Source organism: Cynocephalus volans, chromosome 10 (assembly GCF_027409185.1).
Source record: "Cynocephalus volans isolate mCynVol1 chromosome 10, mCynVol1.pri, whole genome shotgun sequence".
Lineage (NCBI taxonomy): Eukaryota > Metazoa > Chordata > Mammalia > Dermoptera > Cynocephalidae > Cynocephalus > Cynocephalus volans.
The window spans coordinates 104855166-104871664 of NC_084469.1; the positions used below are offsets into that span (position 1 = coordinate 104855166).

The window sequence follows — 16499 nt, forward strand, 5'->3', positions numbered from 1 at the left end:
ATTCATTATGAGGTTTTTGGCATTCATTTTAATTTTTTAAAATATTGCGGTGGCTGGTTGGTTAGCTCAGTGGGTTAGAGCACCGTGCTGATAACACCAATGTCAAGAGTTCAGATCCCTGTACTGCCAGCTGCCAAAAATAAAAATGAAATGATTGCATTAAAATACACTTTATCTTGATGCCTGAGTTTTGTGACACCCCTGACATTTTTGTCTTTGTGAGTACCTCACTTGCTTCACCCTGACCCTGGGGGCTGATGGGAAATACTAGGCGGCAGAAGAGGCAGTTGAGGGTTTTACCCGCTCCTTTGACAGGGGCAGCTTGGTGGATGAGGGTATCACAGACGGGGAAAGGGGCTCAAGGAGGAGGAGAAGCAGGCTTGGAGCTGCCTCGCTCTAGGGGTCAGGTTGGCCGGGCCAAGGGGCCCTAGGGGTGGTCTGAGGTTGGGCATGCAGGGAATGCACAGAAGTGCTGCTGTTGGCTGGCACCTGCACAGTTTGTCAGCCAGAGCACCTAGTGACTCCCTGAGGCCTCAGCCCACCATCGGTCCACCCTCAGCCCATCTGACTCTCTCCTCCTTCCCCAGCACCACCAAGCGCCCCAAGTCTATCGATGACAGTGAGATGGAGAGCCCTGTTGACGACGTGTTTTATCCCGGTACAGGCCGCTCCCCAGCAGCTGGCAGTAGCCAGTCTAGCGGGTGGCCCAACGATGTGGATGCAGGTATGGATATGGTGAATCCCGACCAAGAGCAAGGGCAACCTGAAGCCTCTTCCCCCAACTCAGTTTACCTGGCATGCTGCCAACCAGTTCCCCCATTGTCAGCACTACCCATCTCATGTCTCTTGATCTTCCAGAGGAGGGCAGACCAGGCTGGAGGAGAGGACTTGGGCTGGCACTGAGTTGGCAGCAGAGCCCACAAGAGCCCACAGGCATGGCAGGCAGGAAGCAGAGGGGCCTCCAAGCCTCTGGTGTCCTGCAAAAGGGGCCACAGCCTCCTCTTCACAGCCCCTTCAGCCTCCTTCTCTTGGTATTTCTGTAGCCGTGTGTTCCTCATGGTTTAAAGCAGTCTTTCTACCTGGGCACTGGAGACATTTGGGGCTTTGTTATTCTCCACGGTGGGGTGTCCTGTGCTCTGTAGGGTGTTGAGCAGGATCCCTGGCCTCTACCCACCAGATTCCAGGAGCAAACTCCCCACCCCCAGTTTTGACAACCAAATATGTCTTTAGATATTGCTGAATGTCCCCCCTGGGGGGCAGAATCGTCCCTGGCTGAGATGCTGGTCTTAAGGGCCCAACTTTACAGAGAGGTGCAAAGTCTAGTGAAGAATGAGCAGAGTAGTATTCAGACCAGGAGGGAAACTAGCAAGGGGCAAAGGTTCTGAAGAGCCCTGGGAAACCAGCTCAGTCCTTCCCAGTCCCCTCTAAGCACCTCCTTTCTATTGAACCCACCCACCTTCACCTCAAATCTTGACCGAGAGTGTGGACAGCCCTGGAGAACCCAGGTGGAGAGTGTGTGTATGCACACTTGTGTGTACGTGTGTGTGTGTGTGTGCACATGCACACATGTGAGGAGACTGGCTACAGAAGCCCTTGCCCACAGTGTCCTTGTGGTGTGGGTGTTTTGGGGCCGGGGGTGCAGACCCGCTTGTGTAAGGGATGCACAGGGCACGTCTACTGTGGACATGTTCTCCGACTCAGGAAGACATTGATCTGACCCAGTGGCCCTTTGTCTGGTGTTTTCCAGATGGGCCCCTACTGGGAAGAGCCAAGTGGACAGGCTGGGCCAGGGCTTGGGAAGCCAGGCTGCCGGGCTGGGAAGTGCTCCTGCTTTTCTGCTGCCCAGAACAAACGCAGGCTGCGGCTTCTGCTCTTGGCCTCTGGGAAGAGGAGAGGAGGGCTCACCTCCAAGCCCTCAGGCTGAGGGAGTGGGTTTGAGACCCTCTAGACTGCCAGCAGAGGCTGGCCTCTGTGGGACAGTGCCCTGGTGTGACTCTGGGAGCTCCTCCCAGGGTCTCTGCCTGGCAGGCTGGGGCCTGGGCCAGCATGGCCCACATGCTTCCCTACTGGAGTTTCAGGAGCAGAAAGGTGTTGAGAAGGCCGGTAAAACTCTTGGGCTGCTTCCTAGTCCCCAGCCAGGGCCTCAGTCAGGTGACCCCTTCTACAAGGACTGCCACTGGGGTGCCTCCAGGGCTGCATCCACTGCTGGCTCCTTGGGCAAGGGCTCTCAACCCCTCTGCCCAGACCTAGTTCCTGAGAAGTCCCCCTCTCCCTGGCTCCTGCTCTCCTTTCTTGGCTTTCTGCTCTTGCGCCTGCCGTTTTGGCTCCTTCCAGCAGTCCTGCCATGCACAACACCCCCCAACATCCTCCTGCAGCCCCCCTCCACTCCGGCTTTCTCATTCCCCCCACCCAACCCCCTTCCTTTGTGTCTGTCGTTTCTCTGTGCTGCGACAAATCGCCAATTAAGCAGCCCAGCTGCAGGACAGGGAACAGCTGGGGAGGCACTGTGCGGCCACAGGGACAGCTGTGCACAGCTGGTGGGGTGCTCCCCCTCTCCGCACCGTGCCAGCTATCAGGTGGCACACAGCTGCTGCCAGATAACACCTCTGTTGGCAGCTGGGAGATCGCCCTTCCCCCACCGCTTTTTTCTGCTAAGATGGCTCTTATTTTTCTGTTCTGTAGTTCCCCTACTCCCACCCAAACTGACTCAGTTTGTCCCTCAAAGCTCTAAGGATCTGTCTTGACACCACCTTACCCCTCCCAGCTTGAGAACAGCCTCGAAGCTCAGCCCAGGACAGGAGCTCCCCAAGAGAATCTGGCCCACCAGGAGCCCTGCTTTTTCTTGACATTGTTTGGATGCCATGCAAACTGAGCAGAGATGACCTTGGTTGGCAACATCAGGCTCCTAGAGTCTCCTGCTGAATGCCACCTACACCTCTGGCACCAGGAGCAGAGCAAAGCCCTGAAACGACCCATCCTATGGCAGCCCAGCAGCCCAAGCACTCTCCAAGCCTGCCGGCCCCTGTTCCTGCTCTCTTGTTGGGCATCGTGTTCCTCCTGAGGGCTTGTGGCTGTGCTTCCCCTTCTCGAAAGGGAGCCCTGGCTTCTTCCCACCAGGGACTTGCACGTCCCACGGCACCGCGGCACAGACCCAGCCTGTCCCAGGCCCAACCCTCCCTGGCTCCCAGGCTGGCTCCCCTTCCCAAGATGCTGGCCCTGCATCCCACCCTTTCATTCTGTTACTGCTTGTCAGGGCACAGGACGGGTCCCCCCTTGCTCACCCCTTGCACAGCGCATGCCGTGCCACATAATCTAGGGGCCTCAATTTCTTCTTCCGTCAGAAGCACTCATGACCTACATGTTTGGCCGCAGACCATGTTGGGCAAAGGAGACAGGAGGGAGCATGGTGGGGGAGGGGCCAGGAGAGAAGGAGTTGAGCTGCTGGCTTCCCGCCCTCCCTGCTCCCACCCCAGCCCGCTAAACCTGCCCTGTGTTGCTGCTTCCTCCCCCCAGGCCCGGCTTCTCTAAAGAAGTCAGGAAAGCTGGACTTCTGCAGTGCCCTCTCTTCTCAGGGCAGCTCCCCGCGCATGGCTTTCACCCACCACCCGCTGCCTGTGCTTGCTGGAGTCAGACCAGGTGAGAAATGGGGGACCTGGAGGGGGGCAGTCGGGGAGGCGGTTGAGCACCGAGGGGCAGCTGGGCAGGTGAGGGGGCCAGGGCTGCTGAGTGACAGCCCCAGGTTCTCTGAGTGGACCATGGTGAAGCAGTGGGTGGCCATGGTGAAGCAGTGGGTGGGCATGGGAGTAGTTCCCCCTCCGTGGCAGCTCCTCCTCGAGAACCAGGCCCAGCCCTTCAGCCTGCTGTCCTGGTTCCCGAGCACCCTTCCACTTGCTTCTTTCTCCCCATGTGTGTGCATGGGTGCTGTGTGTGGCACAGGCCTCTCCTGAGGCCTCCCTGGCTTGGGCCCAGTTCTCCTTTGGTCCCGCTGGCTGTGGTGGGAAGGCACAGACTTCTTCCCTATGCTCTGCTTTCTGCTCTTCTCTCTCAGCTCCTGGCTGAGCCTGGATCTGTTTTCCCAGCATGAATCCAGGCTGGTATGGGCTGTAGATGGGAAAGAGCATTCCTAAGGGACCAGGCTCCTGCTGAGTGTCCTGGGACAAGTGGATCCCTTCACTGGGCCTCCCTGCCCTTTTCTGGAAGTGAAAGGCTGGGCCTAGGGGACATGTGGCACCTGGGCTCCCCTCCAGGGAAGGGAGCTGCTCTGCTGCCTAGGGAGCTGCTCTCTTGCTTCAGTGTCTCAGGGTGAGAACACCTAGGTGTTCCTGAGGGGATGGCATCAGGCAGAAGGTTGTGGGAGCCGAGTCCTCAGCCCCACCACTCCCTCACTGCTCCTCTCCCTGGGCACCCATCTGTCAGCAAGAGGACTGGACTTTTTCTGGACAAGGACCTGTGTCTGCCCGCTGTCTCCTGGGCCCTTCTGTAGGACACAGAGAACAGGGACGTTTACCTCCCAGCTTCCTCCTTCCTCCTCCTTGGGCCTCCTGGCTGGGAGCCCAGAGGCAGTCTGAGCTGGGGCAGGGCGTGGCAGCTGCAAGGTGGGGGCGGGGAGCCTAGGCCCTGAGCGCAGGCAACAGGAGGGCAGCAGGCCCAGCTCCCACTCAGCTTTTATGAACTCCAGAGAGAAGCCAAGTTTCCTCAGCCCCCTAATGAAACTGAGAGCAAGAGCGAGCTGATTGGAAACAGACGGGAGGGAGAGGACTGGGCCTCAGGGAAGAGCTGGGGCCTGTGCGGGGTGGGAATTGCGTGTGTGAGGACACGTGTGTGAGGGTGATGGGTCTGTGTGGTGGTGGCTGGGAACACACCGGCTTGCACTTGGGAGATGCATGTGCGTGTGTCGGGAGCCCGTCCTGCACAGGCGCTGGGCCATGTCTTTATCCAGAGCCCCACAGAGCCATTTGCCCCCTCTCGTCCTTACCAGGCTCCCACCCAGGGCCAGGGCAGGGCGAGCGCAACACTCATCTTGGGCACAGAACATAAGGGGGTGCCCAAAACTCAGTCATCAGGACAAATAATATTTTAATGCAATATATTAAAAAGTTAAAACTATTGCAAAAAATGTCTGGTGAGCAAATATCAACATTTTGGATAATTTTAAACAAAAATGGAATCCAACCCTGCACTTGCATGACCCTGCCTCGCCTGCCTCACCATAATCCCAGTCCTGGTTCCAATCATGCTTTATTTATAGAGATAAGCAGCTGGCCGGCAGGCCTAATTTATCAACTTGATTATTATTACTTTTTATACATCGCATTAAACATTAAACCCTTATTGATCTCGATGACTGTGGGTTTTTTGTGCCGCCTTAACTTTTGCGCCTGAAACCAAAGCCTCACCTACCTCACCTGCTCCTGCCCCATTCTCTCTCTTCCTCGGGATCCTCAGTCCTCTGACCACCAGCTCCCCTCCTCTTTAGCCCCCTCCCCCCCACTGACTGTCTCCTGGCCTGATGCCCTTTTCTCCCTGCCCACATGCATGCAGGGAGCCCCCGGGCCACAGCGTCAGCTCTGCACTTCCCCTCCACATCCATCATCCAGCAGTCGAGCCCGTACTTCACGCATCCAACCATCCGCTACCACCACCACCATGGGCAGGACTCACTGAAGGAGTTTGTGCAGTTCGTGTGCTCAGATGGCTCGGGCCAGGCCACCGGACAGGTGAGTCCAGAGGGCCCGAGGAGCCCCACTGCAGCCTCATCTCTGTGTCTGTTTGTCTGTCTCAGGGATCACAGGGAGAGGGCCCGAAAGCCAGGAGCAAGCACACCCAGGGCTGGAGCAGCAGGGAGCTGGTAGTACAGAACGCCTCGATTTCTGTGGGTCTGGGGGTGGGGTCCGTGTATTACTATCATGCCTGTTCCTATGGTCCAGAGAGGTGTGGGCAGCGGCTGGGCCCACCTTGCTTGGGCTCCTTGTCCTCCCCATGGTCCTTGTTCCCCCAGCAGCATGACCTGTCCAACCCGGACCTGGGCCCCTACCTCCTGACATCTCTCTTAAACCTCAGGGCTGCAAAGATTTGGCAGATTCCAGCTCAGCATTTTCAGTCTCAGCACTATTGACATTTGGGGCTGTTTATTCATCATTGTGGGAAGCCGCTGTGTGCATTATAGGGTGTTGAGCAGCATCCCTGGCCTCCACCGGCTACATGCCAGGAGCACCTCTGCTCTTGCCACTTGTATAATCGAAAATGTCTCTAGATTTCATTGTGCCCTGAGGGTAGGACCATGCCAGGTAAGAAGCACCGTATAGAAGGAAATCCCTAGCCCACAGAGTTCGCATGGAGATGCCTGTTGGCAGGACTCTTAAGGAAGGGCCCCCAGGACAGTTCTGGTTCTTGAGCAAAGTTATCCTGCTCCTCAGCCCTGGGAGCCCTAGGGCCCAGTCACTGATGAGGAGACAAAGGAGTTATCCCCAAGGATGGTGGGCCAGAGACGACACTTCAGTGGGACAGTGGTCCTTGCACAGTACCTGGGTGACCTCTCTGAGTCAGGACACAGTGGTCTCTCGACCTATGGGAAGGTTGCGGAGGTGGAGCAGCATGCTACACCATAAGCCCCAGCTCCTCTGCAGCCAACCATTCCAGCCCAGAACCTGCTGTGAGAGGTCCGGTGGGGAGGATGCTTGAAGGGCTGTAGTCGGGAAGAGTGTTCCAAAGCCCATGGCAGAGGCAGTCCAGGGCTCAGCCTTGGGCAGCCTGTGCACAGAGCGGGCATTTGCTCAGTGCTGGTGTATTGATGTGGGGCAGGTCCGTGGGTCGGCCTCCTCACTCTGTCCATGACACAAGCCAGTCTTTTCCCCTCCCTCCTGAACTCCCTTCTTCTGCTGTCCTCCTCATCTTCTTTACCCTTTTGCCCTTTGAGAATCCATCTTGCTGACTGAAGCTTCTCAGCGTGCTCGTAGCTTTCCCCACCTCTCTGGATGAGCTCTGTCCGCTTTTGGGGGCATGGAGGGAAGAGTGGACCTGATCCCTGACCACCACTGCGCTTCCTTCAGAGATGCTAGCAGAGTCTACAGGGAGCCGCCAGCCTACGCCCCAGTCCCCAATGGGCCTGGGGTCTGGAGTATGGAGCAGAGGCCAGGAAGGCTGACTTGCTGGCCTTCTCAACTACAGAGGCAGCCAGGGTTTAGAGTCAAAATGAGACCGGCCAAGGGACCAGGTTAGCCCAAGGTGCCAAACTGAACCACAGAACCCTTGAGGCAGTGGGTCAGTCAGTCCCCCAGCCATCCTCAGAGCTGGGTCCTGAGCCTCTCCTTTGACTTGACTTTTCAAGATGGAGTACTCACCTTGCCTAGAAGGCTCTCTTCTTGAGGCAGTCACTTGCTCCAAGTAGACCATGGACAAAACACTGCAGGCAGGGATGCAAACAAGCACCCTGATTAAGCAGAAAGCCTGGCCCAGCTGGGAGCAGCCTGTCTGGGTTTCCTCTTGTGGCCTGTCCTGCTGAAGAGAGGAGGAAGGGTCTCGTCCGGGAGCCTGCTCAATGGAGCCCGTACCCAGCTTCTGAGAGGAAGCTAGAGACAGCACCATGCTGTGCCATGGAAGAGGCCAATGATGCATAGCTCAGAGAGAGCCAGAGGCCCCCGGCCTCTGCAACTCCCTGGCGGCAGGGAGCAGTAGTGCCAGGCCATGCTTGTACCACAGCCAACATTAGAGCAGAAGTCCTCAGACCTAGCATACATGAGAGTCACCTGAAGGCCTTGCTGGTGGCTGAGCCTCACCCACAACGCTTCTGATTCAGCAGGGCCGGGGTGAGGCCTGACAATCTGCATTTCTCCCAAGTTCCCAGGGAATGCTGATGCTGCTGGTCAGGAGACCCACTTTGAGAACCACTGCTCTAGAACCTAGAGGAGCAAATTCCTAATCTCCTTGAGAATCTGAAGTTACAGATCTGCTTTGCAGGAAAATGTCTACCTAGAAAAATTTTACAGACAATTGCAGCAGGATTCCCAGGCACCCCTATAGCTCGACCTTGCACCTAAGGGTAAGGCACTGATTTAGAAGAACCCAATCAGTAACGGCCAAGGCCAAGTGGAGACACCTGAGAGGAGATGCAAAGAGCAGAAAGAGGAGGCCTTGTTAGCTGTATTTCAGGGAAAGAGAAGAGACTGCCAAGTGAATGTGATGGAGAAGTTGCAGGGTCTGGTGGGAGAGCTGACTCTGGCAGGCAGGAAGCCTGGCTCTGGCTTAACCTTGACCAGCAATGCTGGAACGTCCAGGCCCGTGTCTTCATCTGTGAGATGAACGTGAAGAGCTATACCAGCTTCTGGATTCTTTCTGGCTCCTAATTCATGAAGTTTTAGGGCACCACAAAGTTATAAGACAAGATTTTTGAAACCTTGACTTGTACTCCAATCAAAGCTGAGACATCCCAGCCTCACTGGAAGTTTCTTCTAGAAACTGAATGTTGTAAATCAGCAGGTTTCAGTGTCCAGCCATATTGGGCTGAGATTAGCCTTATCAGGTGGGATTAGTGGTTTAGATGTTCCTGGGGGAGACTGGCAGGAGGCAGACACTGCCCTGTGGTAGCAAGGGCTGCACAGAAGGCCTTCGTGTCCCAGCCCCCAGGAGCCTGAGTGCAGTACGCTCCAGAGAAAGAGTGAGGCTATGATCTGTTGGGACTGTTCCATTTCCTGCCCTGGTGGAAGAATGAGATAGGAACAAGATAAGCCATGGAAATGAGAGGGGGTGGTTGCTGCTTGGATCTTAGTGTCACCCCTGCAGAGTTGGAAACCCTCACTCTCTGGCCCATGCTGCTGCCTGGAACCAAAGGGTCCCTTTCCAAAACAACACCAAGCACAAGGGAACCCGAGCACAGGACAGATGGGGACCAGCAGCCACTGCTTGCTTTTGCCTGGGGCCTCCGAGAGTTGTCTCCCTTGGAGTGGGCAGGAATGGTCGAGTCGAGGGAACCATTTAGAGGGACGATGTGTCAGACCTAGGTACTGGTTATTAGGTGTAAAAGACAGTGGGCGGAAGAGTCAGAGTTCAGAAGGGTGTGGCCTGCACAGGTCAGCCATGGGGTCCTATGATTTTAAAGTGCAGCAGGAGGGACGAGTTGGTTCTATTCAGTGAGAGGGACTTGAGTGCTTCGTGCTTCTGCCTGCTCATTGGGGAATCAGGGCAGGGGTGGTGGGGCAGCCTGCTTTGAAGGCTCCAGTGGACAAGAGTGTCATGGAAGAACAGGGCACAGAAATGGACTGTGATTCAGGTTATCTGGTTGCTCCTCATATAGGGGACAGTATTTTCTTTTCTTTTCTTTTCTTTTTTTGTCTTTTTTTGTGACCGGTGAGGGGATCGCAACCCTTGGCTTGGTGTCATCCGCACCACGCTCAGCCAGTGAGCGCACTGGCCATCCCTATATAGGATCCGAACTCGCAGCAGGAGCGCCGCAGCGCTCCCAAGCGCCGCACTCTCCTGAGTGTGCCACAGGGCCGGCCCAGGGGACAGTATTTTCTGAGCAGGCCTTGAAGGGTGTGGGAAAGGGTCTCCCAGACAGACGGCTCTGCAGTGAGCAAGTGTGCATCCCCAGCTGTTCTGGAAACCCCAGTCGGTTTGGAATGGGAAGTTCCTGGGGAGTGGGGGTGTAGGGGCATGGGTGGTGGGAGACTCCATCTGGGCTCCACTGTGAGGGCCTCCAGTGCCCCACTGGGAAGATTGTGTTTTAGGTCAGATGCAGTCAGAGCAGTGAGAGGTTTGGGAAGATAGGAGACACCCAAGCAAATTGGATTTGGGAAAGAGGTTGATGAGCCTGCTGGAAAGAATCATAGTATCCCTGGAGGCAGGCGTGGCTGTGAATTTCTGGCCTTTCCAGTTGTAGCCAGGTGACTGGATAAACCACTTAACTGCACAGAGCCTCAGTTTCCTCAGTTGTGAAATGGGGAGAATAAAACTCCTCTCCCAGTAGTTTCCCAGTGGCCACACTGTTAATGTTTGGACCAACGATCCTTTGTCCTGGGGGCTGTCCTATGCATTGTGGGGTGTTGAGCAGCATCCCTGGCCTCTACCCACTTAGTGCCACTGGCATCCCCCAGACCTTACATTGTGATGACCACAGATGTCTCCAGACATTGCCAGTGTTTCCTGGGGGAGGTGCAGAATTGCCTCTGGGTGAGAACTTCAGCCTCATGAGGTGGTTGGAGGGTTAGACACAAGCACCTGGTCCAGGGCCGGGCACTGAGGGCGCTGAGCTGATGAACACACTGTCAGCATGGGGGAAACCCCCTGGAGTCACATTGTCATTGTCGTCCAGGTGGAATCAATGAGGGTAGAATGATGGCTAGCTGGAGACATCAAGGGGTGGGCTCCACCAGGTTTGCCCACCTGTAGAAGGAGCACAGGAACCTCCCTAGGTCTTGCACCCCATGGGAGAGGAGCCAGTTTAGGCCAAAGATCTCAGGCCAGGCTTTCCTGAGTCAGGGCTGCAGGTGGTCACTCAGGGCACTGTCCAGGGCAGCAGGAGGTACATGCCCAGAACTCCAGGGAAACTGTGCCTCCAAGAGGCAGAGGAGTCTCTGCCTTTCCCTTTGGCACCTGCATTCCCTGAAGCCAGAATGCTGACCCATGCAAGGCCATGCATGGGGCCTGGACGAAGAAACTCAAGTTTGAGGCAAAAGAGGGCCTGAAGGACAAGTCGTTGATCCTGGTTGCTGAGCGTCTCCAGCTTCTGAGGGCATCGTACAGGAAAGTTCTCTTGAAGAGCCTCATAGGAGCTGGAGTTGGCAGCGATGGATATGCTTCCCTGGCTTCTTGTTTAGAGAATAGGCCAGTACCCCACTGTCCACAGGCAACAAAGACATGGGCCATGGGAGCTGAGCATGAGCTCCCTACCTTCTGGCGTCCTCTGTAGGCTGTGCCATGGGTAGAGGCTGGCAGGCCTGTCCCGGCCCACAGGCCCACGGAGGGAGGCACGCAGATGACGGCGGAGGACGGCGGAGGTGGTTGGGGGGGGGCTAGGGGGCGATCTGGCTCATCTTTTCTGCCATAAGAGAAGGTCTTCAGGAGCATGAGAGCTCTAGATGCAGCTGCATGTATTGCTAGGTGACACATTTTTGTACTTAAAACATTTTCCCTAAGAAATAACAAACCACCCGTCGGACACCCCCTCCCTCCCTCCCATATCTTCAAAAGAGGACCAAAAAAAGAAAAAAAAGAGAAACACCTGAGAGACCAAATAGAGACCTTCCACCCTCACCCATCCTGTGTCTTGGATGAGAGGACCCAATTCTGCATCTTCCACCGGGAGCGCCCGCTCTCAGGAGCGAGCTGGCGCGGCCGCGCAGGGGAGCGTGTGTCTGTGTGTGATGTGCCTTCATGCGTCACTCTATTTATGTTGTTCGCAGCCCAACGGTAGCGGCCAGGGCAAAGTCCCGGGGTCATTTTTGCTACCGCCGCCGCCTCCAGTGGCCAGACCTGTGCCCCTTCCTATGCCTGATTCCAAATCCACCAGCACTGCCCCAGACGGCGCCGCCTTGACTCCTCCATCACCTTGTAAGTGGACGATGAAACCAAAACCACAACGCCCAGCATCCCCGGCCCATCCAAACAGTCTCCACTACAAAAAGAAAAGCCCTCCCCTTCCCCACCACCAAATGCCCCAACCCACAGCGCCACGGAGCCTCCTGCCCAGACGAGAGCAGAGCCAAGTCCCCCAACCACAGCCTCCCGGGCCTCAGTGGCACCAGCCAGCACCCTAGAGCCCCCCTGCCTGCTGCTGCCCCCAGCCGGGGCCCCTGGCCCAGGCCCCTCTGGGGGGCGGGAGGGAGAGCACAGTGGGGAGCACAGGCCAGAGGTGCTGGCGGGGAGGGGCGGGAGGTGCAGCCATGCCATCTTCATGCCTGATTGCTGTGTTTTTGTTTTTTGTTTTTGTTTTTTAATTTTTTGTTGTTTCGTTGTTTCCCCCCACACACCAAGAAAATTAAATGTGACCGCAAGGTGACGCCACCACCATCCCCTTTTTACCTTGCCCCCCTCACCTCCATCCGGGCCCTTGGGCCTCTAAAGGTACAGCAGGCGGCCCCTGACCCTTCCCCCTCAGTCTCCTCAGTCTCACATTTGGTTTCTCGTTGTTCCTCTTTTTTTTTTTTTACGCCTCCCATTCCTCTCCCCTCCCTTCCCCTCACTTCCTTTCCCAGGTCGGACGTTCCAAGGACAAGGGGGGGCTCTAGGCCTCAGCTTAATTCATCTCTCTCTCTATTTTTCCCCCCTTTTCCTTTTAAACCAATGACAAATTTTGTCAAAGGGAAGAGAAGAAAATTCTGAGTCGACAGGCCCCAGATAGACCCGACGTGAAGGACAGGAGAGGTGGAGGATGAAGGGGTGCACTGTCTGCGGGCAGGGGCGGGCAGCGCTGGGGGCTCGCAGGCCACAGGCCAGGACGGGGCAGTGGGAGGGCAGGCCCATCTCACCGATGCTCTCTGCGCTCTCTGTCTCTCCTTCTTTCTCATGGTTTCAGTTCTTTTCCCTTCTCCATCCTCTTCATGCCATCTTCCCATCTGCATCTGCCATAAGACACAAAGTCATGGTCATGGTCGTTGGAGGTGGGCAGGGTGGGGGAGGGAAGCCAGGCTGTGGGGTGGGGGGCCTCTGAAGAGAGATGCATGGAATCTGGTGAGCACGGGGTTCCCGGGTGTGTCTGGTGTAGGGCAGGGGTGGGTCTTCTGGGCAACCTGTGACACTCCTTCCCCTCTGGGGGCATCTTCCCTCCTGGGGGTGCAGGACCTGTTCCTTCCTGTGAGGCTTCAGCTGGACAACTTGAGAAGAGCTCAGGGGTGTTTGGTTCATTTGTACCCTTGGGTCCCAGGACAGCAGTCCCCGGCACCCAGGCCCTGGGGCTCTGGCAGGTCCTCGGCCTCCTCCTCCCCTGGTATCCTGGCCCATCTCAGACCCTGGGACCACAGTCCCATTGGACCTGGAGCATCAATCAAAGGAGGAGAATGCCACGGGCCTGAGCCAGGCAACCAGCTGCTAGCCCCTCTCTGACCCTGCCCTACCTGGCACAGCCCTTGGTCAGGCCCTGTTGGAACTCTCCAAGCTGCCTGCTCAGTCCTTGGGACTGCCCAGGGTAGTAAGTGGTGCAGCACCCAGCTAGGCTGCCTGCGTTGCAGAGGTGGCCTGGCTGAGGAGGGCTTCCAGCAGTGTGAGGCCAGGCCACCAAATCTCCCACCCTCCCCCAGCCACCTCTCTTCAGGAGGTACCAGTGGGAAAGCAAGGGTACCCACTGAGGATGCTTGGGGACCAAGGCTATCCCCAACCCTGCCCAGTGCCTCATTAGGGGACAGAGCTGGGTCTGAGTGACCTCAGCCATAGCCTCCAGGGTCCCCCTCTCCTTTTGGGCCATGAAAGAGGAAGCCTGCCTGAGGCTGTGGCTGCTGGGGGATGCAGTGTGTGCTTCTGGTCAGTGAGGATGAGAGGCCCCTCTGTGTGTGGTGGGGGGGGAGGGAAGTGATGGGGGCAGGCTTGGAGCCTGGCCTCCAGCATCCAGCACAGCCGCCCCTCTGGCCCACCCTTCCCACTGTAAGCCTAAACCCGGCAGCACTGTCTAACCCAGCCTCTCCCTTTCTCAGCAGCCCCGAAGGGCAGTGCCCAGGTGGGCCCCCAGGCCTGACGGGGTCTTTCCATCTCTCCCCTGCTTCCCACAGCATTCGCAACGACAGGCGCCTCCTCTGCCAACCGGTTTGTCAGCATCGGACCCCGGGACGGCAACTTTTTGAACATCCCACAGCAGTCTCAGGTAGGAGAGCCAGCCTGACTGCCTGGATGCAGTGACAGGGGAGCAGGCAGGGTTGGAGCATCTTGGTGTTAGGGAAGAGGCTGGGATCCTTGGGGCTGATCAGGGAGAGGGCTGGGGCAGGGCTGGAGGGCCCAGGCTTTTGAACGCCCAGCTGAGCCTGCCTCCCCAGGCAGCCCCCAGGCTCCCTGGCTAATCAGCTAATTGGATAATTAGCTCTGACAGCCCCGGCCCTGGGGAAGGCGGCCAAGGACCCAAGGCTAGCTGTGCTCTGGGCCAGGCCTGGTGGAAGCAAAGATGGAAGCCTGAGGCCCCATCAGGAGGACAGTGGCTGTCTCGTCCCTCTCCTGCTGCAGCTGGGAGCCCTGGCCCCCAGCCCTCCCCTCTTCCCTGGCTTTGAGTGGGCTGGACGAGTGGTGGAGGAGGGACATAGTGGGCCTGGCAGGCTGTGTGCCTAGAGACTGGCACTGAGGACAGGGCAGAGCCGGCTGCCTCCCTGGAGGCCCCTCCCCCAAGTTCCAGTGAGTCCTGTTAGTGGGAAGGCCAGGCTGCTGGAGCTCACCAGTGCCCGCTCCCACCTTGTGATACCACTCCCTATTCTCACAAAGAGACAGACCCCTGTCACAAACAGGAGACAATCCCACTCTCAGCCCTCCAGCTGGAGGCTCTGGACTGGGCCTCATGTATGCATGTGTGCATATGTGGCTTTGCCCCGCATGCCTGTCCCCATGAGGCTGGGAATAGCCCGCAGAACCCAGGAACCTCAGGGGTACAGGGAGGACCCACCTCAGGAACAGGGCAGAGGCAGCCTTAGAGGGCCTAAGGCTTTTACAGTGCAAGGCTTTGGAAAAGAACATGCAAATATCTTTTGCATATTTTACAAAAACACCTCCTTGGAGAATTCCTCAGCCCTGGGAAGTCCATGTTTGCTGAGAGCCTGCAGCCACCTCTCTCAGCTCCTGCTCCGCTTCTGTTCTGAGGCCTGAGGCCTGAGTCTGGAGAAAGTTGGTGGATGGAAGTTTTGTATGTGTGGTTTGAGGTTTTTTTTTTTTTTTTTTTTTTTTTTTTTTCCGCTTTTGCTTTTCCTTTCCTTCCCTTAAAAAAAAAGCCAGAAAACTTTGTCGAACTTTCAAACTTCAGAGCTCCCTAGTGGCAAGGAGGGGAGGAGAAGAGAACTTCAACCCCCTCCAGCTTCCCACCCCCTTTCCCCAGAGTCACGTCTGACCCGTCTGGTTTCCAGGAGCAACCAGACATGATGTAACACCCAGATGAACTTGAACTTGGGGGTGTTGAGAAGAAAAACAATGGCTCCGAGCAGGGGCTGGAGCCAGCCCCCTCTGCTCCGTGCCAGGGAGGCCGAGAGAGCCCTGCTGGCAGAGGGCGGGAGGGGGTGCCAGAGGAAGGGACAGCAGGCGGGCCTCCCCTCCCAGCTCTGGACTGGCACAGGCAGTGGAGCTCAATTGCTCCCTCCCTCCACTGCCCGCCCGGGCAGCCTGCAGCTCTGCAGTGCGAGGGGACCACTGCCACAAGCCCTCCCTGCTCGTCCCGTTTCTGCTGCCTCCACTTTCTCTGCTCACTTTGCTTGGACATTTTGGGTCAAAGTCAGAGTTTGAGGCAAGTTTGGGAAACAGTTTCCTTCCCCGTGTGTTTTCCCCCGTTGGGCCCTGAGTAGTGGGGAAGGAATCCTAGGCCAGGTCCATGGTCTCTGATCAGGCAGGTGTGCCAGGGGTTTTGGGGGGGGTATGCAGTGGGGACTGGAGCTGGACTAGCTGAGCCAGGAGCCCTTGGGCCTGAGGGCAGGCAGGCGGCTGTTGTGGGAGCAGGGGGTAGAGTCTGGGGTGGTTTCCACAGTAACCAGTGACTTTAGCTGATCTCTGGAGCACCAGATGGAGAGAGAACAATAGAATGAGGGAAGAAAAAAGAATTTTAGCAATTTTGTCATTCCCTGGGCAGCACTTTTTACTTAGTTTTAATCAATTTTGGACCTGGCTCAGGAAGCAGGGAGGGGTGAGTATAAAAAGCTGCTCCATGCTTGGCAGCAGATCCCCGTTCCTGGGAACCACGGGGAGGTGCCAGGGAGTCCCCTTGGAGTTGCCTTTGTCCCCAACTCCAGGGCTGGAACCAGAGTCTTCTTCTGAGGAGGGCCCCCCAGTCTGAGCATTAGTGGTTGTCCCCCAGCCATGCAGCTCAGGAGACCCCATAGGCCCAACCTGTGGCTTTGGCATGGTCTGCCAAGAGCAGACAGGACAGGTGGGGCCCTCCCAGTTCTGGTTGTCCATGGCCTCCTTTCCCTGGTTGGGAGGGGAAGGTGGGGATCTCAGCCAGAGCCAGCCTTCCCCCCAACCTCAGGGCAGTGGTGCAAGGGTTCTTTGTGGTCTCCCCTTGGGAAGGGGCCCCAAAGAACACCAGGACCCTAGCCTGCAAGGAGAGGGGCTCACTCACGCAGCTCCCCACCCTGAGCCTAGGACCAGAAAAGCCTAGGAGCTGGCTGCTGCCCCAGCCCTGCCACCCACCCTGGGGATGCTTCAGGCCTGGGTTTTTGCCTTCGCTTCACTAGGCCTGTGAGCCATGAGCCTGCGTCTGGCCTTTAGTCAATTGACAGGCTTGGACTTCGGGCAGGTGCTCCAGGAGCCCTGCCGAGGGAGGGCAGGTCTCCTTTGTGTGTATTGTCCAGCATGAAGCAGGAAGTTTAGCATCACTGCCTGCCCGCCAAACA

At 57.0% G+C, this 16499-nt stretch overlaps 1 protein-coding gene across 6 annotated transcripts in view; it reads left to right on the forward strand.

Moving 5' to 3' along the window:
• The window catches only part of NFIX (nuclear factor I X), a 97209-nt gene that overhangs the window by 74825 nt on the left and 5885 nt on the right, over positions 1–16499 (forward strand). For 3 of the 6 annotated variants that reach the window (XM_063112712.1, XM_063112713.1, XM_063112717.1), the window contains exons 6-10: positions 588–724; positions 3514–3636; positions 5542–5717; positions 11397–11544; positions 13695–13786. In XM_063112712.1, coding sequence (XP_062968782.1) covers positions 588–724; positions 3514–3636; positions 5542–5717; positions 11397–11544; positions 13695–13786 — 676 coding nt within the window. The remainder of the gene's footprint in view (positions 1–587; positions 725–3513; positions 3637–5541; positions 5718–11396; positions 11545–13694; positions 13787–16499) is intronic. The other 3 variants (XM_063112715.1, XM_063112714.1, XM_063112716.1) reach the window with 3 other exon arrangements.